General features: G+C 39.0%; 1 protein-coding gene across 1 annotated transcript in view; it reads right to left on the bottom strand.

The window, feature by feature from the left end:
* The window catches only part of LOC128792447 (vitellogenin-1-like), a 42948-nt gene that overhangs the window by 14425 nt on the left and 7524 nt on the right, over window positions 1–20999 (bottom strand). Inside the window, exons 7-21 of the mRNA XM_053950881.1 lie at window positions 19144–19294; window positions 18883–19040; window positions 18624–18789; window positions 17432–17554; window positions 15647–15865; window positions 13375–13592; window positions 13198–13295; window positions 8843–8967; window positions 8656–8757; window positions 8452–8571; window positions 8009–8198; window positions 7827–7920; window positions 7529–7714; window positions 2314–2458; window positions 578–797 (exon numbers count right to left, since the gene is read on the bottom strand). Of these exons, the coding sequence (XP_053806856.1) occupies window positions 578–797; window positions 2314–2458; window positions 7529–7714; window positions 7827–7920; window positions 8009–8198; window positions 8452–8571; window positions 8656–8757; window positions 8843–8967; window positions 13198–13295; window positions 13375–13592; window positions 15647–15865; window positions 17432–17554; window positions 18624–18789; window positions 18883–19040; window positions 19144–19294 (2315 nt within the window). The remainder of the gene's footprint in view (window positions 1–577; window positions 798–2313; window positions 2459–7528; window positions 7715–7826; window positions 7921–8008; window positions 8199–8451; window positions 8572–8655; window positions 8758–8842; window positions 8968–13197; window positions 13296–13374; window positions 13593–15646; window positions 15866–17431; window positions 17555–18623; window positions 18790–18882; window positions 19041–19143; window positions 19295–20999) is intronic.

Raw genomic sequence — 20999 nt, forward strand, 5'->3', positions numbered from 1 at the left:
ACAGGAAATGAGGCTCAACTCTTAAATGCTAAAGAATGGCCCAATGTGTAGGCCATTAGTTTGATGCTTAGGAGACCTAGATTCAGTGGCCTGCTGTGCTTTTATTTCTTATGATCATGGATTAAGACATTAAGGACTAGATCCTGGCAGGGTTAATCCATAATTCCCTTTTAGAGTCTGGGTTTTAGAATGTAGCTACAGGACACTGCATCAGATCTGTTGCCCATGTCCAATTGCTCCGTGCTTACATCCCAAATCCAATGATTCAGGATGCATCAGACACACTCTGCAGGCACAGATCAGCTCTGCTTGACGCTGGCCACGCTGAGTGACATTGCTGGGAGAGCTGGGAAATTGCTGCTCAGGCAAGTGGGGGAGAAATGGATTCCTGCTGTGAGCATAGACTGTTGCCAATACTGGCTGGTCTGGTACTTCTAATTGTAGGTTTAGTGGTACTTAAGATGCAAAAAATATATATGTACATATACACGTGTATCTACCTATCTATATGTGTGTGTGTGTGTGTATATACACACCTCCACCCACTGTTTTCTCTTTTATGCCCACTTGTATTTACCTGGCTTGAAGCTCATTCTCAGGGCATGCTCTCCAACTAGGTAATAAAGAGGCAGGTTTTTGATAAATGCTGCATGTACACTTTTCTTCTCCATGCACACTTGAACTCCAAATGTACTCGCATTGAAGCACATGGACTGAGCAAATGGCTCTTTTTGGGAAGAAGAGCGTCCAGAAGAAAAGGGATTTCCAGATGAAACATCCTCTGCAGACTGTATACCCTATTAGATAGCACACACTTCAAGTTAACCCGGAGAAAAATGAGAGCAATACCTGCATGTTATGCATCATATTTTGGTAACAGTTACCTGTACTCTGCAGGGAGAATTAACCAGTTTATTTGAGATACCAAGGCAGAGACATAGGAAAACTTGGCTTTAAAGAGGACAAAATTAGCATCTGAATAGGTTGATTAGACTACCTACTGTAAAAAGAGCTTCAGGTTTAGGAAATTATATCACAAATTAATTCTAAATATTTAATTTTGTTTTCCTGGAATATTAGACAGTGTTAACAGATTCTTGATAAAACTGTGTGTTCTTTAGAGTGACTGGAGTTCTTTTCTTTGATTTTTGATGTGTCAGACAACAGGACTTTCAACTATGTCCACAAAAATTCTGACTCAGATGAAGTCTGACATGAATGTGACGCTATATCAATGAAATGGTCAAAACATATAATGTATTAGAAATTTCCACTAAAAACTATGTAATTTACATGTGATAAGCAATGCTTACAGAAGAACAAATTAAAATTAATTAAAATTGGAATCAAATCCATGAAATGAAAACTATGATTTCCTGAAGCAATGAAGCAAATACCTAAAGACACAATAATCACAAGATTTCATTTCACATATAATTCAGGTTTGCAATTAGGTTTTTTATGCAGTTTATCATGTCTCACAAGATTCCAGCCTTGCATGAACCCTACCAAAAACCTGGAATTTCTAGTGATACTGGGAAATGCTCCACTCAGTGCCATTTTTCAGTAGCTGTTCATTTAAGAATAACTGTGGAGTGCTGAGTTTTCAGGAAGGGCAGCACAGCGGCACAAAGCAGAAGAAAGCTTGTTCCAGGATATTGGAAACTGCTCTCACTGATAGCATGTTTGTCTATTGACTTCTCCATAGGAAAGTTCTGTTCTTGTCCTCTGTTCATCTCTTATTTTATCTGAAAACCCTTCAGAGCTGTAGGATAACAATGAAACCAGAACAGGACATGTTTTCCTGCCTCTGTCGGTCTGAATGAATTGTCACAGTGATGCCTTCACAGCACTGCCCATCTTAGAAAGTCTTTCCTGGCTTTTAAGGAAACCTGGCTCAGGAAGTCATGACACAAACTGCGCTCCATGCTTGAATCAGGATGCTTATAAACATTAAATTCGGCTCTATAAGTCGAGCATCTTGTGGAACATTTGTGACTGCCCCAGGAATGTGATGCTTCCATAATGGTTGCAAAGTATTTTAAAGATCATGGGCCTGTAGATGGCAGTGCAAAATTAATTACCAAAGAAAATGCTTTTGCTTTAGACAAAGTGTTGCAAGTTTGATATATTACACTCCAGATTTTAAAATAATGTTACTATAGGGCTATTTGTGTTATTAGATTGAACCTGACTTATTTGAGTGAAGCAGCATTGGTCAGAGATGAATTGTACCCTTTCCTATAGAGAAAAGAAATGGTTCCCTACTGTTTAAAAGCCCAAAAAAGAATAGTCAGACACTACATCATTTACCCCAATGTTATCAGTCTCGCCTGATGCCGAATCTGAATTGAAGGACATCTTCATTATGTCAGGCACTGCTTCAGGTAAAAGAACTGGAGTCATCTTACTAGCAGCCAAATCCCCAATATTTCGCGTAACAGCAAATGTCTTAGACCTGCAGAATAAACATTAGAGGAAACCTGAATTGATAAAGCACTGCTGAGGAGCAGACCTGAATAATGCCTTGTAGCCTGCACTCAGCAACAAGCATCATACCTTGCAAATTGCTTTACAGATATTTACAGCATCCTTCCTGTTGTGTTTTCAAGGACTGCTAAGAGTCAATAAAAACACAGACCAATCCTGGGGGCAGATAGCCCAGTTGGGATTTTAGACTAATGTGTACAGTTTAAAAACCATAGAGTTGGGTGGATCTTCATATCCTAATACCATAAAACAGCACACTTAGAAGTCTGGTTGTGGATTACATTATTAAATTTTTGAGTCTCCTATTTTGAGCCTGGACTTCTAAAATTTTAAACTCATCTTCTCTGTGTTCACTGTAGTAGCCTTAGTTCTGACTTCTTTTGACATTGTATTTGGAAAAAATAGTGCCATAACTTCAAAAAACAGCCTGGGGACTGGTAGCAATTGAATGCTGTTTCCTGTGCAATTTTTATTAGAGCAGAATTGAAGCAAGGACTGTGAAATCATGAAACTAAGTGTCTCCAGCTTGATTTAAATTCACTAATACTCATGGCTTGGCCATGACTTGGCAAGAGGTCAAGAGAGTTGAGCAGGAAGGTTAAGAGCCTTTTTATGTAAATCTGTTCAGTACATTGTTTCCAATGTTGTGAATTCTAAGTGTATTAGTCAGGGTCCCAGATAAGTGACAGAAGATGCAGCATCAGACTGAGGCTCTCATGGCAAAATATCCTGAACCCCTGGCTTCATACCCCACATTCTTCGTGGAACTTGTTATGATGCTGTGAACTATGAGCTTTGTATTGGGTCAGAGAAACATCTCGAATGCTGAAATGTTTCTGAGAGACAAAACCCTATTTTCCTCAGCTATTAACACTGTGCTAGGCTCTACCTTATTAGCCGTTTATCAGTCTCAAAATTCCCCATGCGTTCTTTCTCAAGGATGAAGCTGATCTCTTTGCCCTGGGGCTTTTGTGGTCTGCCAATGGAGGTGGCCGCTGTGACAGTGAATGGAAAGATGGTCTCAAAATGGTCTTTATTTTAATACGGTCCACACTGTACTAGCCTGAGCAATTCCAATCTAACCTATTTGAAAGATGAATTTGTATTCATTTGATAGCCCTCTCTTCCTCTTGAAGGCTCCTACCGTGCTGTGTGCAATGTAAAGCACACAATTGCTCTTCATGTGGAACACCTCAATAAAACGTGTGTCACCTGTGGGCTTTGTTTTCTTTTCCATCTCTCTTTTTTTAGATAAGGACATGACAGCAACGCTCCACGCTGGGTGATAGGAGAACCTTGAAGAATGGAATCTGAAATAAAATATTCTCCCTAACAAGCTGAGGGGATAAAAGAAAATACAAATCAACTTGCATTTCAGATAGTTCATCTGGGTAAAGAGACAAAAAGGGAAATGGTTTTATTTTAATCCCATTCAATAATTCAAATGACCGCTGAACTGCAGGCTGGATCTCCAAGCAGAAAGCCCTGGGGTTTCTTTTCCAATTTTTTTTAGTATTTTTATGCCAATAGTCTACTCCTGCCACCTAATGAAAGCGAAGGATCGATTCCTCCCTGTTGAGCACAGAGAGCCGACAAATGTAGCTGCATCACAGGTGACACATGTCAATGTCTGCAGAATCACACGGCACAGTAAAAATAGGCTACAAGAGCCAGCTCTGGTGCTTTAACAAGAAAAAACAGTCACAAAGAAGGCCTAAAGCTATGGTATGAAAGAATCTGTTCTCTCTGATCCCACACAAGGGAGAAAAAATAAAAAAGAGGTTTTCCAATATGTATTAGTGCATTTTTTTGGATGAGAGAAGAAGCTGTGCTATAATATAAGCCAAACTCACTGCATGGGTAAGGGACAAGCAACTCAGCTGTGTTGGACACGCTGATGTTTCAGAGAGTGTGGCCTTACATACATCCCTAACATGGGGACAGGAGAGCCCAAATGTCTGTTTAAAACAAAAAACAATCAACAAAAAACTATTTTCCCAGATTTTGAAACACAGTGTGACATCACATGTAAATAAATGAGAAACAAGATACAATTAGCCAACCAAAACTTTAACTCTCTTTCTGATGTGGTGAAACAAAATCTTCTGCCTTTCCTATGGATCTTCCTTCCAACTTTGGTGCAAAGGTGTTATAAAAACAGAGACTTGGAGCCCCACCTGTTTCCCTTTTCTTACCCCCAAACGCACTTCACTGCCTCAACAAGATCACAGCATATGCTGCATCTTCTGCTACACATGGTGTAGTCATGTTGGACAAAGAGATTTCTAGTTACCTGGTTCATCTTACAAATAAGATGCCTATGTGAAGCAATTTCTGCTTATCCTACAGCTAAAATAAGCAAAAAACCTTATGACACAAGCTCTATTCATGATTATGTGTATAATTCAGTAGGCTGTCATTATGAATATGTGGTATATTAGCAAAGTGCATTCTCTGGCAGCTCTCCATATATATACTTTAATCACAGAGCTCTAATTTCCCCTGAAATTTATTTGATTTTTACTTCTTGTAAATTTTGTTTAAAAGTATGTTGAAGTAGCCATCTGTAGTATACTAAATAATTATGTTAAAAGAGCCTTAAAAATAACCATTATTTTAATTAAATTTTGATAGGATTGAATTGAAACACATGCTATATAGTCTCTCCATAGTACGATTAATTACTGTGCTCTGATTTTTGCTACAGAGAGAGTTGAGCCCATAATGTGCTGATTTGTCTTGGGAATGCAACCTCTCCATCACCAAAGTTTTCTCTCTTTTTTTTTTTTTTTTTTTTTTTCTTCTTCTTTTGAGCCTGTGATTACTAACCTGAATTTCTCTTCGGCTCTTGAAAATTTATATAAATCCCACTGCTGTGACAGGTTATAACCTTTATGGTGTGTAGGATATAAATTAACCTAATGCTATTGAAAACTGTTTGCTTCCTGTGTCTGAATGTGAGAGATGATGGGGAAAATACACATCCTGTCTAGCCTTAATGCCATGGGATTGTAGAAGGTAACCTGCTGACCATCAAGACAGTGCCCAATACAAAAATATTTTGAACAGAGCTTACAAACACATGAAAGATCAATAGCTTTCTAGAACTATTTCTTTAAATGAGGAATTCAAAGCTAACAAGGGAATATGTCACAATATCTCTAAAACATTGACTTCAATTGGATCTTTATTATTTAGTAGATCTATGCAAAAGGAAGAAAATGACTATGCTGAATTAAATTTTTTAACTCAGTCTATATAGCTACATATAGATATATCTATATATTTATATATCTATATATCTATTTCCTTTCTCTCTACTGTGCCTGCTTGTTTCTCTTCATACCTCTAAGATTTTACTTTGCTTGGTCTTTGACCTCCTCAGTGATGTGGTTCAATGTTACAATCTCTAGTTATTGCTTTGCCTTCACTTGCACTCATTGCTGTTTCATTGCTCGGTGTGGTTTCCACTGGCCATTTGTTTTGTAACAGTGAATGGGAATGCTTTTTGGAGAGAAATTGATGGTGCTAGAAGTCATCTAGTGAGTATTAGCTTTCTCATATACTTGGCATTATGGAGCTATTTCCAAGTGACTACTTCACTTTATAAATGGTAATGCTGCAGGGTCTAGAGCAGGGCTTGTGCTGGAACTCATGGGCTTCTCTGCTGTAATGCCTTGTTTCTGATACTGACTTGCTTTCTGCTTTATGGCAATGCATTTAACCCTTTTTGTGTCTCATTTGATCTCCCCTTAAGTCAAAGGAGGAGAACATTTTTATCTATTTGCAGGGAGGATCCTTCTGCTAATATTTCTCTCTCCTTGAGGCTCTAAACTCCCTATCAGTATTCAATATTCTCATTTCAGTTCAGTGTGCTTATTGAGTTCATTAATATCTGCCTCACTCTCTCTAACAGTGAGAACTAGTGAGAGTTGTTGTCTGCTGTCCCTGATGACCTTAGGAGCAGACTGTTCTGGCCTCCATAAGAAACTGAACCAAAAAAACCATGCAGCTAACTTTTCATCTCTGAAATGCTGAGACCCACCCTACCTCTGCATGGAGAGAACCTTATTACAGCCATACTTGATGGAGTGAAGGAATTGTCTTAGGGAGGAGGATGACATGTCAAACGCACGTCAAATGGTCTGTGACTATTGAAAGACAAGGGAAAATAATGATTAGCCTAACTGGTGGCTAAACTGAGGAGACCTGCAGAGCATCTCTGGCCCAGCAGCCATGAATGCTAATTGCAACTGGATCAAGGAACTGATCTCTTTTGTTACAGCTGTATTCCTAGAGCAGAAACTTGTTAACATTTCCGTGGTTTGTATAATCGCTGATTTCTGTTGTCAGTGAAGCTTTTTCCTTTGTGAAGAATTTTCAGCTTCTCTTTCTCAGGTTTTTTTTTTCATGTGTGTGCGTGAGAAGGGTTTCTAAGTTTGGTCTACTGCTTTGATTCCTTGGACATATTCTTTCTGTTTCGTCCTGCTCTTTGCATTTGTATTTCCATCTGTTTTCATTTGTTTGGCATCTGGCTACAACAGTTTTCCAGAGTGTATTGTAATTGCATGCACTGATAATAAATCAAGGAGACCTAACAGGTAAGAAAACCAAATGGCAGCCACAGGGGAACAAGGTAAAAACATAAAAAACACCAAACCCTCTATGCTTCAAGGCATCTAATGCAAATATAGATGGGTTAACTGTTCTAACTGATAGGATTCATCTGGCTTATATCTTACCTAGTGTTTCCAGTTCAAATATTTGTACCAAGATAGAAATTTTATGTAATTCTTGTTTCAGATATCTTATGGATCTCAACAACTGAGATATAGTCCCAAGAATTTTCAGGTGAAGACCACAGAAAGTAAAACGTATTTTCAAACAAAGCTTTAGTGCATGTCACTTCATTCAAAATAAACATTGACTGTATCAATCACCACCACTTATCCAAGCTGTAAGTCAGAGACAAGATTCCTAAATATATTTGGGTGACTCTGCTTTGCTACATAGAAAGATAGTAAGTGCTAGGTCTTACCTTATGGTAATTACGTTAGTCTCATCTTTACATGGCGGAATTTCAATTTTGATATTTTTTTCTCTCATCTGGATAGTGGCAACAACATTCACAGGTACATGAGCATTCATTTTGGTGCGTGCTTCCAGCCCTGCCTGGACTGTATGTGTGTTAATTCCCATTACAAAGGTCATCTCCTTGGCCATGCTGAAAAGGTAGAAGGAGGGTATAATTATGTTCATGCAGCAATCAGCTGTTGAATATTTATGGTCTCTGTTACTTGAAAATATTATTCTTTTATTTTATACTAAATACTTACCTTAGACTTGTTTTGGATCTCAGCCTAATGTTGGCATTTAGTAACTCAGTCAATCTGAAATCAGACTTTGGAGAAGGTGTAATCTGTGCTTGAACTATTAAAAAGAAAGAAAAGAAAGGGTTAAAAACGACCTCCAGTCCTAGCAAGAATGTTTGTATTACTAATGCAATGAGATATGTTACCATTTCCTGCCACTTTTGTAATAGAAGAGTAATAGAAGCTGGTCTCCATTGGGAAGCCAGTGCAGGTGGGCACAATGCGTCGGATCTCAGAGGACAGGAGAGCTTTGGTCCACTGCCTCCCTACACCACTTTGAAGGCTACTGATTACTCTCCTTATTGAAGGGATTTTTTCATCAGATCCATACCATGCCTGCAATTACAGAGTTCAACATGTCTAAATAAGCAGAACTTGAATATCATGATCCATGTCATTAACCATGCCTCAGGGGAAATTCTGCCAGCAATGATTATAAATAATCCTGATCAAAGCTTGACCTTATTTGCCTTGATTAATACTAGAGACAAAAAACCCAACCATGAATTTATAAAAGGGAGAGAATGTATGAAAGTAACAGTATTTTAGAGCTTTTGATGCATAGGTTGTGGTGCTTTAAAAATGATACCTGCAGTGCATTTTGGATGGCGTTTTTATCAAGTCCACCAAAAAACAGCTCTTGGCCAAACATCTTCAAGTAGCATGATGCAAAAGGTTTGTCACTGGGGAATGCCTTCCAGTCAGAGAGCTGTGTGAGAAGATGAAAAAAGCCTGATTCTTCATAACATCTGAGAAAACAATATCAGAGATTTTCTTTTCCCCCAGAATTTACCGTTTTCAGGATTTTCTTGAAGTCATAGTCAGTCTCCCAGTCCCTGTCAGGAGCATAACCTTTGGCAAACATTTCCTGCAGTCCCTCAGCTGTTATTCCTACCTGTAGGAAGAAGTTAAGTGCAGATGTCAGTGAAGGATGGTGGTAAGAAGGGATTAGAGGGCAAACTGTGGATAGACCCAATTACCTCCAAGGGATCAGCCACTCTTCCAAGGAAATGAGTCCGTAGCTGGGACATTGCCATAGCTGGAATTAAGCTACCCGCATTATTCAATGACAAATATTTAGCTGCCAGCCCACTCATAAGGAACTCTGCAGAGAAACAGGCAGTAAACCACAGCACAGTTAGCTTTTAGATCAGAGTGTGCAGATTATATCTATTTACTAATTTAATAATCAATATCTTATGAGCAAGGCCAGAAAACTTAGCTATAAAACTGGTGTTCTAAAACAGTTATAAACAGAATACTCTGATTTTATAAAGTAATAATGGGCAAAGCTACAAGCTCACTGGTCACTGCATGGTGGTTAGGCTATTTTTCCAGTTGCTTTTGCTATATCATAGAATATATATAGTTTGGGTTGAAAGTGACCTCAAGGATCATCTAACCTCCTGCCATGGGCATGGGCATGGGCACCCTCCAGTAGACCAGTTTGCTCAAATCTGCATCCAGCCTGGCCTTGAATACTTCCAGAATTGGGGCATCCACAACTTCTCTGGGCAACCTGTGCCAGTGTCTCATCACCCTCACAGTAAAGAATTTCTTTGTAATATCTAATATAAACTGATTCCCTTTCAGTTTGAATACATTCCCCCTTATCCTGTCACTCCATGTCTTTGTGTAAAGATGCTCTCCAGGTCTCTTGCACACTCCCTTCAGGTGCTGGAAGGCCACAATCAGGCCACCTCTTCTCCAGACTGAACAGTCCCAATTCACTTAGCCTTTCCTCATAGGAAAGGTGTTCAACCCATCTGATCATCTTTCTGGTCCTCCTTAACACTTGCCCCAACAGGTCCATGTCCTTCCTGTGCTGAGGGCCCCAGAGCTGGATGCAGCACTGCAGGTGGGGCACACAAGAACAGAGGAGAGGTGCAGAAATTCCCCCGTGTCCTGCTGGTCAGGCTTATTTTGCTGCAGCCCAGGACACGACTGGCTTTCTGGGCTGCAAGTGCACATGGCTGGCTCATGTCCAGGCTCTCCTTCTCCAGCACCCTGAGTCCTTCTTGGCAGGGCTTCTTTTGGTCTGTTCATTCCCCAGCCTGGATTGATATGGGGGGTTGTCCCGACCTACGTGTAGCATCTGGCACTTGGTCTTGTTAAACCTCCTGAAATTCCTATGGGCCCACCTCATGAAGTTCTCCAAGTATGGAAAATATGCCTATCTATATAATTTACATCCAGTCACACTCTGTAAAATCAGCTTATGAAATGCTTTTACGAGATGTCATTTAGGGCACCTTGACTAAGGAGATGAGAAATGAAAAGAGATTTGCCATCCTTTGCTAATAGTTCAGGGAAAATGATACAGATGTCCTATAAGGACAGATGGTGAGCTATAGATTTGTCTCTCAAATGACTCAAAAACTATTTAATAAATCTAGTCGCAAATGCTGTAATCCTTACATGAAATGCACCAATTGTTAAATTATTGTTAACTATTGAGTGAACTTTGAGCAATTTGTTTCTATTTATTTCTCTTGGTCTTGGCACAGTTAGATCCTGTCCTGTTTTATGAATTAAAGTAATACCTCTGCTTTTCTAAGTTTCCTTAGGTTTCAAGAGAAACAAGGCTGAGAGGATATGTAGACACCCTCGTTGTGCTTTTTTTCTAGCCCTCTTCCTCTGTTCCTACACCTTTTGGAGAATAGGGAAATAGGTATGAACTGTAATTTTGCCACATTGCCTTCATTGTTTTGCTGTATGAATTTATTGTGCTATCCAAAGTGTTGGGCACTATCTACCCACAGCAGATGAGATTCATAAACAGCTCCTGCAATCAAGACACAGCTATTTATGCCACCCCACTTTTGACAGAGGAATGAGTGGAGAACATTTAGTAGATAGTAATGATGATCTTATTAAAAAAAAACCCAAAACAACAAAGTGGTGCCACACTGGGACATTACTAGTGAGTTGATAGGAAACTTGGAAATGGGAAGACTGCTTTTTCTCGGCATGAGCTTAGCTAAGGCAATGCCAGGTGTTTTGTGGACAGGACACTAAAACTGAGGCACAGTATTTTAAGTGAATTTGTTAAAGCTATTTTTTATGTTCTTACCACAAAACCCGTTAGTCAAAAAGTCCATGGTACTTCCTGATACTTAATAAGAAGTATTGCTTAGAAATTATTAAATGATTACATAGAATTCATTGACTTCAAGAGAGCAGGACTATTTTCCATACCTCAGGCATTACATAGTGCTAATTCTCCAAGAATATATTTGCCATTTCACTGTGACAGTTTGATGACACCTGCATCTGATTACTATCTTGCCCCAAAGATGAGGGAAAGAAGGCTAAATGAGCAAAGAAAGCAGTCTTTGGTACATACAAACATCAGTACACATTTAATTGTATGAATCTGTGCATATTGAGAGTCAGATTCTCACAGTCCTCACACTGAGCAGAACGTGAATCACCCCTTTGATTTCAATAGCAACGTGTAGAGCATGAAGCACTATTTGTGGTGGCCATGTGTGACAAATTCCAGATTAGAGATAGATTCAGCTGACATTATTGCCCGTCATTAAAAATTCAGCATCTAGCACCACAAAGATCTGTGATGCTGGGGGCAGATTTTTGTTTTTATCAAGGAAATAGGTACTGCATTACAGCCGTCACTATGGTAACTCCTCCAGAATGGACTCACAGAAACACATTTTACCTGTGGCTAGTGGAGACAAGTCAAATTAGAAAGCTGGAGGATGGATCCTCTTCCCATACTAGTGTAGTAGGAGATTGACTTAATTTAGCTGAGTTATACAAGTCTAAGATTAGCATGTGCGAGAAAAAGATCTTGTTTTTTATTTTTCAGGATGAGGACCTTCCTATCCATGGTAGCCAAATTACTGAAAATGGTCTTCACCAGGAAGTAACAGCAATTCCCTGATGTACTGCATTTCCAGGCTACAGCCAAAATAAAATATTCCATTTCACATAGCCTCCTGCCAGCATCCCTCATACATATTGCACCCTTCTTTCTCGCTGTGTAAAAATTTAGATGGCTTAATTTTAAAAGCAAAAATTAGAAGACAAAATGAGTGCCTAAACCAAGAAACACATATCTTCATATTAACAGAAAATGTATCTATCCCTGAATGTATTTCAAGTAGCACTAAAGTTCACGTGGTGTATATTAGTGACTGTGTTTCTTTGGGCACTTGCTGTCTCCATCACTGAGGCAGCAAGCACATGTATAGTATATTACTGTGATTCTTACAGTATATATTATATTTATTTCTATTATAAGCACATTAAATGGCCATGTAAAACCCACAAAACTGGGGCAAGACAACAAGATTTACAAAAGTCTTCCAAACCATACCCCTGTCTCCAAAAAGGAGGCAGCAGTACTTGTACACTCAGCACTGTGGATTTCAGATGTTTCAGAGTCTCTTAATATTGATTACTTAACACATACCAGTGAATAACAAAAGTTCTAAATCCAGCTCCTGATAGATAAGCAGCATGTGTAAGGAGACTGTGTTTGCAGCTATAATCTCCCAAATCTACCAGCTACATATGCCAAATCACTGAGGCTGTCACGGTCATTTATATAGAGGAGTTCCTTTAAAAAATCTACTGAGAAAAATAACATACATGGAAAATAGCAAAAGCTACAATGTGGCCCAGCAAAACCTGTCTTCTAATCTGGTCCTTCCCTACTTTAACTACATTTTTATGTGCAACTCAGATCTAACTGGCCAGTCTCCAGGTACCATACATGGATCTACTCATTCTAGTAAAGAATCTTGGTAGGAAGATGCAAGAAAAATCTTTAGACAATAAACCTGATGTAGCTGCTTATGGGTGCACTGAATTGTCACACCTGAATGTTTTCAGTTTTCTGTTTCACTGGGCACAATTGTTGGGGTGAAGAGTATTTAGCATCACATTTGGATGCAGCAGGAGTTGTAGGTGTTCAACACTGGTAGAAATTAATCCACTTCAGCAGTAATTTAGGTCCCTTCTGTTTGTTTGGTGCTGAACAATGGTATGAAATTGTTAAGCACCACTGAGAATACAGCATTTGATACAGGAGCATGTGCCTCCCTGACTAATGAAAATGGAGGGTTAGAGCCCCACAAGCCCTGTGGTAATTTCATGCTGGCAGTGTACAATGCAAAACACACAGGGACACAAACACTCTTCAAATGGAGACCCTGAGATTCTGATATTTTTTTCACTGAAAATAGGAAAATATGGAGGAGCAACATGCAGCCTAACAGCTGGCTAGGAGAATTGGGTTCTCATACTGCACAATTTTTCCCCCCACACATTCACCAGTGTATATTTCTCTACAAAATCTTCTGGATCTTACCTTTAAAGATACTGAAGCGGAAAACTTTGCTGAACTGATATCCAGATCTGTCAAACTTGGGACTTAGTGCTCTGACAGCCATTCTGCAGGCAGAAGCCCTGAAAAATTTCGGTGAGCACATTAACATTTCAATTAGCTTGCAAGAAGCGTTTCTCCTAGGAAAGGAATTTTCCTTACATCACTTGAAGATCTGGAGCTGTGCTTCTACCCAGGGCCCTCAAGTGAGAGTAGATGAAACTTGCCACTTGCATGCTAGGTTCCTTCAGCACAGCATCAGCTAATGTCATCACGATTGGAAGGCCTGGCTTGGTTTCAAGTAAAACCGCTGCAGCCAACATTCGGATTCGAGGATGAATTTTTTGATTCAGGAAAATCTCAAGGGTAATAGCCTGGACCTGAAAATAATAGATATATCCAGTTTTACTGTATGTTTGAACATTTTGCTAATAACCACCCAACACCAGTGAATGATCTGTTTCATCACTAGGGCAGTAAAATTTGGATTATTTAATTATTATGGCAACTCTGTGGTTTCTTAGTCCAAGGGCTGGAAGGGGCATTATGGTAATGTAGTCTGACTTCCTACACAATCAAAGCCAAGGAACTTCACTGGATAACTTCTACATCAAGTCTTCTATCCTTTTCTGAGCTATCCCACTCTAGGTAAAAGAGATTTTATTAATCCATTACATACCTGAGAAGTGATTTCAGTAATCACTTATCCCTACGCATAAAGGTACAACTTATTTCTAATAATGTGATCTTCTGAAGTACTTTCTGCTAAATAACAGAATAAAAATGAAACAAATTAAACCTAATTTATTACCAGAAATCTCTATGCCATATAGGCATCTTAAACCAAAATTTAATGCAATAAATGTAATTTCCTTATTAGTACTGTGGTTGACATGTTTGCCCTCAGCAATATTCACTACCAAGACCAGTTTTGTACTGGAACCTTTGCAGTTTCCAGGGGGCACAGGAGCCATTGGCCCTAGGTTTAAAATGGATGTGGCTGATGTATTACTGTTCTGGTAACCCTTCTGCACGGCCTTGTCCTGCCTGGGAGAGTGCACATCCATGAGCTGTAATGAAGAATGACCCAGGAAACTTCAGCAAACTTTGGAAGAAACCTTGACTCGTTTTATGAATTTCAATATGTTGATTATCAAGTGCCAGTGTAGACAAGATGACAAAGATGCAGTAGGCCTAAATGAGGCTTTTCAAATTAAACAATAAAAAAGGCCATGAATTAAGTATGTTTAATCCAAATATGGGTCTGTACCTAGCTGCAAACCAGGCATTGAACCATGTTTTAAACAATTTAAAAAGCAGTCACAATCATTAACTTGTTCCAGATCCATTTTCTCCAAAGAAAATGCATAGAAAATGAAATTGAGTTGTCTGGGGCACCTGTGGAAAGCCAGGCCAATGACCAATCAGAGATGCAGTGTTGCTCTCAAACACCAAATTAGCTTTTTTTCTTCCCCAGAAAATACTTTAACTTCTACACTTGCAATTCTCTCCCTTCCCTCCCCTGCATTTCCCCATCCAGCTCCTGCACTCCACTAAATTGTTTCGTTATTCTTTTGGTTAAAAGCATACCCTGGCTCACTATTGTCTGTGGATCAATATGTGCACTCAAACTGGGAAGCACATGCAAAAAATGAGTATAATGGAAACACTGATTCTGATTAGTAGGTGAATAGTTAATGAAAGCTTTGATTTTACTTTTTATATTAAGAATTTACTTATATTAAACAAGAAATTTCAACATCAGGAAAAAATCTTGAAAAGCTTGAAAAGGTTTCTGTTTAAAAGCACATTGCTTCAAAGTGAAAACAATTGTAAAGTGATGCCTGTGGTACATGAGAGTATGCTGGTGTAGGCATTGTATGTGAGATCTAATAATTATCTCAGTCAGGGACAAAAGTCACATTTGGTAAATGTTCTGTTTATGACTTAAACCCACACAATGTCTGTAAATTTGTAATTAGGATGCAAACCCCTGGTATCTATTTACAATAAAATCTGGTCTTGAATTACAATTAGATGTGACACTCGGTATTAAATGTCAATTTTCTGAAAACCTTATTTTGTGGTTCTCTCACATACCAAAGGTGAAGTAGCACTAAACACATTTGGGTCAATAATTTAGTTTTCTGTCTAATGTCCTTGGAAATTAAATGTTTGTAATAGAAATACTGATTTGTCTTCAACAACAATGAATGTATCCTTTTAATGGGATTTTTTGTTGCAGTCTGAAATACTGGAGGTTAATGTCAAAAGAAATAAGGCATGCCTACCAAAGAATGGCTAAGTATTTTTTTAAAAATAATGTTATCTTCGGAAAAAAAAAAAAATCTCTTTTTCCCTCATCACCCATTATCCATCAGCAGCCTTGTAAGTGGAAGTCACAAGGGCAAAGGAGGCAGCTTTGTTTTCTTACCATTTTGGGGTCTTTTAGGCCTATGTTTTTCAGGGCCATCACAGCAGTCACATGGACCCTAAGTGGCAAATCCGAGGCACCAGCTGCATATCCTGGCAAAAACTTCTTGATGTGCTTGATGCTGGCTGGATGTCCTACATTCCCAAGGGCTTTCAAAGCCAGGGAAATTTCTTCTGCACTAGACTTGCTCAATGCCTCTCCTGCAAAGCCATGAAGAAGCTGAAAAATGAAAACAAATCTGTTGAGTTCAGTTCCAGCTCTTATCTATATTCCATCCACCTTTGGGGTTTGACTTCCATAATTTCAGTTTGTTCAGTTCATTTATTTTAAATATTTTCAAATTCTGATTTTTCCTCATGAATAGAACATTTTATTCATAGAACAAGTGTAGCTGCAATGAACAGCTTCTTCTCACTATACCTTAAAGTTATCAAGTAAGATTTTTAAAGGAAAAAATAACAGCTTGGACCTAGTGCCCACTGCCTTTCAAGGCAAGTTGGGAACCCTGAAATAATGCTGCTTGGGCATCTCTCTCATGGTTGAAGAGAGAGAGATATAAATACAGATACAGTTCAACCTTCAGACCCTTAAAAAAGATTCCTGAAGATATGGCTAGTGGTGGTGCCCTTAACCAGCTTATGACAGCCTCTTTTCAGTGTGGATTAATAGATGGAAAATGAGATCTCTGCCAACAACTAGGTAATTTTACAGCCTCCATTGTAAGCAACTGGTTCACACTTCCATTAGTATGGCAAGATTAGAAGTAGTTGTCTGAAGGTTGAATAAGAGCAAAGAACTAAATCCTAATAGATAATAGTTTTAAATGACTCTAAATAATAAATAAATAGTTTTAAATGGCTCTAAAAAAAGCAACCGAGATGTTAGAGAATAATTTCAGTACAGATTCTGTACTTTAAAATAACACATTTGAGATCCCTTGATGGTGCAGAAACAGTCTACTTGATATTACTGATCAAATGAAGGGACTCTGGAAGTGCATTGAATAAGCCTAAACAATCATTTGCTTTGGGAAAGGATTTTCATTCCCTGACACAGGGCTTCTCAGATTTAATTAGCTCAAGAGCATTGGTGGCAATTGTAACACAGGAGACAAATGTAGGAATGTTGGCCATGCCTATGTACTACAGGAAAAACACGTCAGGCACACGGTGTAATTGGAACACCCTGCTCTCGCTGGGGATGCTGGATTGACGGGTGCCAAGACTAAACACATATTTCTCTTTCCCTCCCTGTTACTGGCTGAGTTGCTGGCCCCATAAAACATGACATGCATTTTTAGAACTGGGAAATGCTATTTAATGACTACTCAAAGTGTTTTGAGGCCTGCTGATTAAAAGCAGTGTAGAACAGGGAGGGTGTTACTGCTGTTATAACAACCTTATAGTCTATATTGATGACTGGGCTCTGCTTCTGGCTAGGATACATTAATTCTGACAAAAACCTGGGCTTTTATATCACTTAGTTAATTTATAAATATACATAAAACCTATATTTAAAGTATTTTCGAGGAATGTCACAGGACTTCATTAATAATTGGCAACAAAGTACTCAGAGACATTCATATAGAAAATGTTATGAATTGTTTGCTTCTTCCTCTCACTCTTTTTTGTGTGCTAATCTAAAGATAAAAATGCTGTATTTAACCAACTGGGGTTCCTTTCCCCAAAGGAAGCACCGTAGTGAAGCGGAATACAGCTTTCTGAATAATAAAGAAAGAACTCAAGGCTTAATTTTTCTTTTAAATGATAAATAACCCTGTGTTACCTGGAGACATTCAGAGCAGGAGTCTGACGAGGAGCACTGCTTGTGGCACAGGGACGCGTAGCTGAGGTGGCAAACCTTCCCAAGCACGGAGCTGGAGCGTGGGCAATGCTTCTTTACAATGAGCTGGGGAGAAGGCAGTTGTTTGTTACTACCATTAATGAAGAGAAACATTATTGAAAAATATGTTTCTGCCCAATGAAAGACAAAACCAGGCTTTTGATTTTTTTTTTGTTGATGGATTTTCAGTTAATCTGTGGATAGTACTGTATTTGACATTGTAATTGTAAAGTAATACCAAGTAACATTTAGAAGGCAGATCTGTTTCTTTTACAGTGTTTCACATTTAAATTTGGCATAGCCTATAATCCAAAGGGAAGAAATCACCCAGTTATGGAGTGGAAAAATGCACACTATTGAAGAAACATTCATCATGTTTTGTGATTGTCTCAGCTATAGGTACTATGAATTTGAGATTTGTTGTGAATGGACCTCACTACTTGGGCAGACAGGAACATCTTTTATAGATGTAGGAGCTGACAGGAGGCACCAGCCCACTGGTTTCTTGTGTGGGAAGAGAGCACCAGCACACAGTGACAGTTGGGCTGTCAGGGCTTTCACTGGGGAAAAACTCTAGTCTGAGGTTCACCGTCTACTAGGGTAGGCAGAGATAAATTCTTGCATCTGAGACTGGGATTAAAGCCTGTGTAAACTGAAAAAAATGCAAAAATAATTAGACTTCCTCCTACATGCCCTTCACATTGACATAATTCCCTTGGTTTTGACAGATCTTCTCAAATTCATAGCCATCCTTCTAGGACAATTAGGACAAATATGTGGATATAACAAATATGTATTTCTTGCTCCCTTGTCTTTGTAGACAGTCAGAGATCTAATTTGATGTAACTATAAAGTACATTTGGAAAAAGAGAGACTAGAAGCCACTGTTTGCAGCAATAACCTCTGTCCCTGAGGGGTATTTTAGTCTTTATTTCTTGTTTCATTCTGGACTTATTTTTGCCCTTTTGATTTGCATTCTCCTCCCCTTAAGACACTCAGGAAACAAAGCCCTTTCAACCTCGCTAGAGGGTATAAAACCTTTATCTTTTCAAAGTCTTTGCTATCTTGTCAAAGGAATAAATACAACAGGTGCTAGAATCAGCAGAGTGGTTTGAGAGTGTTTAGAGAATCCTACCGTTGCTTCCTCCATCACATCCTGAGTTGGAGTGCTGGAGTGCAGAGCCACAAGCACTGTTTGAGTCACTTCCCAGCTGGTGAGCTCCTGCCTTTCCATTTTGTGCCGCAGGAACCTGAGTGCACGGTGACTGGCCACTGCAGGAATTATATCCAAAATGTGGCGCCTGCAATGGGAAAGGCAAGCAGCATTTTACAAATCTGCCTCTGAACACAAGCATTCCAGAGAGCAGAAGCAGCACCACCTTTACGGCCTGTACCTGTAGGCTGGCCGACTGGAGAATCGCTTCCACACTGATTCATAATTCTCCTCGTTTGCTGCACGGAAGAGGTGCAGAAGCTTGAGAGCTTTTGCTGGTGCATCACTGGGAAGCTGGTCAGAGGTGGCCTCCACTAATTCTTGCAAGCTTTCCCCTATCTGCAGAAAGATGAAAATGCAGGAAGGAAGCTCATATGCATAATTTCCCACATGCAGGGATTTAAATCTCCAACAAAAGATCTGTCCAGTGGCTGGGCTTTACCTGGCTTTCCACATCCTTTATTTTGAATAAGTGGACAGGAAGCTGAAGCAATTCACTGCCAAACTGATACTGAAGAGATCCACGATTCTGGTACTCTTTTGGTGGGACCTCTGCCCTCTGCTTCTGCACATCAGTCAAAGCAAGTTTCTGCCTGGAATGGAGAACCCCAGGAAGAAAACATCACAAGATGCAGGGTACAAACTAAAAAAAAGAAAAAACACAACCCAGTAACTCTGCTTCCCCATATTGCAATGCAACTACAAAAGGTTTGGTTATTGGGGGTATTTAAAGACAGATGCATTTGGACATGCTGCTCAGAGCCATACTCTGAGAAGGTGTGCACTTGCACAACAGGGCTCAGAGGAGAGCCAGCCTTTGCCTTCCTTTGGGAATAACTGGGCTTGAGAATTTATAGAAGCAGAGGGAGGTGAGAGGCTGTGGCCTGAAGAGTATCACAGGAAGTATTTGTTGTGTCTTAAGGACTAAACTATGGACTCTAGAAAAACAGAGATGGGAAACTTGCTCAGAAATTATAATTTAATTTAATCATTTTAAGAAATTCATAAAAGCTGTTATGTATCTGTGTCTCTCCTGGAAGCTTCAAATGGAATTGAAAGTTTTTAGATACAATAAGAAATGCTACAATCTTTTTACTTGAACTATTACAATTCCCTCCCCATTTTGTTTGGTAAGCTGAATATCCTGGGGACTACAAAAGAAGGTTCTCATGAAGCTTTAAATTGGATTTTAAAAGAAAAGGGCTACATAAATTCAGGATCAGTCTTTGGAAAAGTGCTCAACCTTTTGAAAACTTTTTAAGAAGCAACAAACCTTCATCATTTGTTATTAAGAATAATTCCAATAAGAGACTGTCTTTGTAAATATTTGCTATCTTTTTACATTTTCAGCTAAAGAGATGCAGCCTACCCTACCAATTATGTTCAAAATGGGTCATTTAGGACACTATAATAAACTTAGGTATTTGTACTGAACAACTGAAAACATTCCAAAAGCAATATTGCTGTACTACAGTCTCTCAAAATCTCTGTAGAAAATTGGTGTGTTTATTTTGGAATCTCTGTGATCTTCTGTATCATTTCTATTCACTCCTTCCATATGGATTGCAGAGAACTGCTGCAGAAAAATAGCATATAACTGCTTTACAGACAAGCCACTGGAATTTGAATAGAAACTGCTACAGAATCAGCAGAGATTTTTTCTCTCTTTAAATTTTATACAATATTGTTGAAAGGGCATTTGGGTCACAAAGTATAACATCAGGTATACTTGGGCAGATTTAACTCCCTCTCTCAAATCATGATGAATCTATTATGCCTACATTTTCATTGTTTTGGGAAGAGATATATCTGCCTAGAATAGAAGGGAGAATGCTGTATTCTGAAGAGAAGTGCAAATGAATGCTAAAGATAGGATTAGAATGGTGAAACTGTAGTAAAATCTCTCTTGGCCTTGAAAGGTGCTGCAAGAGTCTTATACTGAGCAGGTCTGAAAACAGCTCCAAGTGCCTTGATAGATAACTTTTTTTTTTTTTTTTAAAGAGAATGCATTGTGGAAATGACTTCTGAAGACTTGAGTGAGATAGTCACATCTTCCCAACTATCTTATATTTGTCCCCTTCATGTGGGTAATGATAAAAATGCAGAGAAAATGGGAAAAGGAAAGGTACTACCCTTCTGAGAGCTGAGAAAGACCTTACTGAAGACAATCTCTACAGGCTGCAGAAGGAGAGTGTAAAGCATCATAAGTCCATTGTCTCCAGACTAATGCTGACTTACAAAAACCTATAATTTCATAAAAACACTGCAGTTGTGTCTATCTACACCTTGATTGCATAA

The sequence above is a fragment of the Vidua chalybeata genome, chromosome 9 (genome assembly GCF_026979565.1).
Source record: "Vidua chalybeata isolate OUT-0048 chromosome 9, bVidCha1 merged haplotype, whole genome shotgun sequence".
Classification (NCBI taxonomy): Eukaryota; Metazoa; Chordata; class Aves; order Passeriformes; family Viduidae; genus Vidua; species Vidua chalybeata.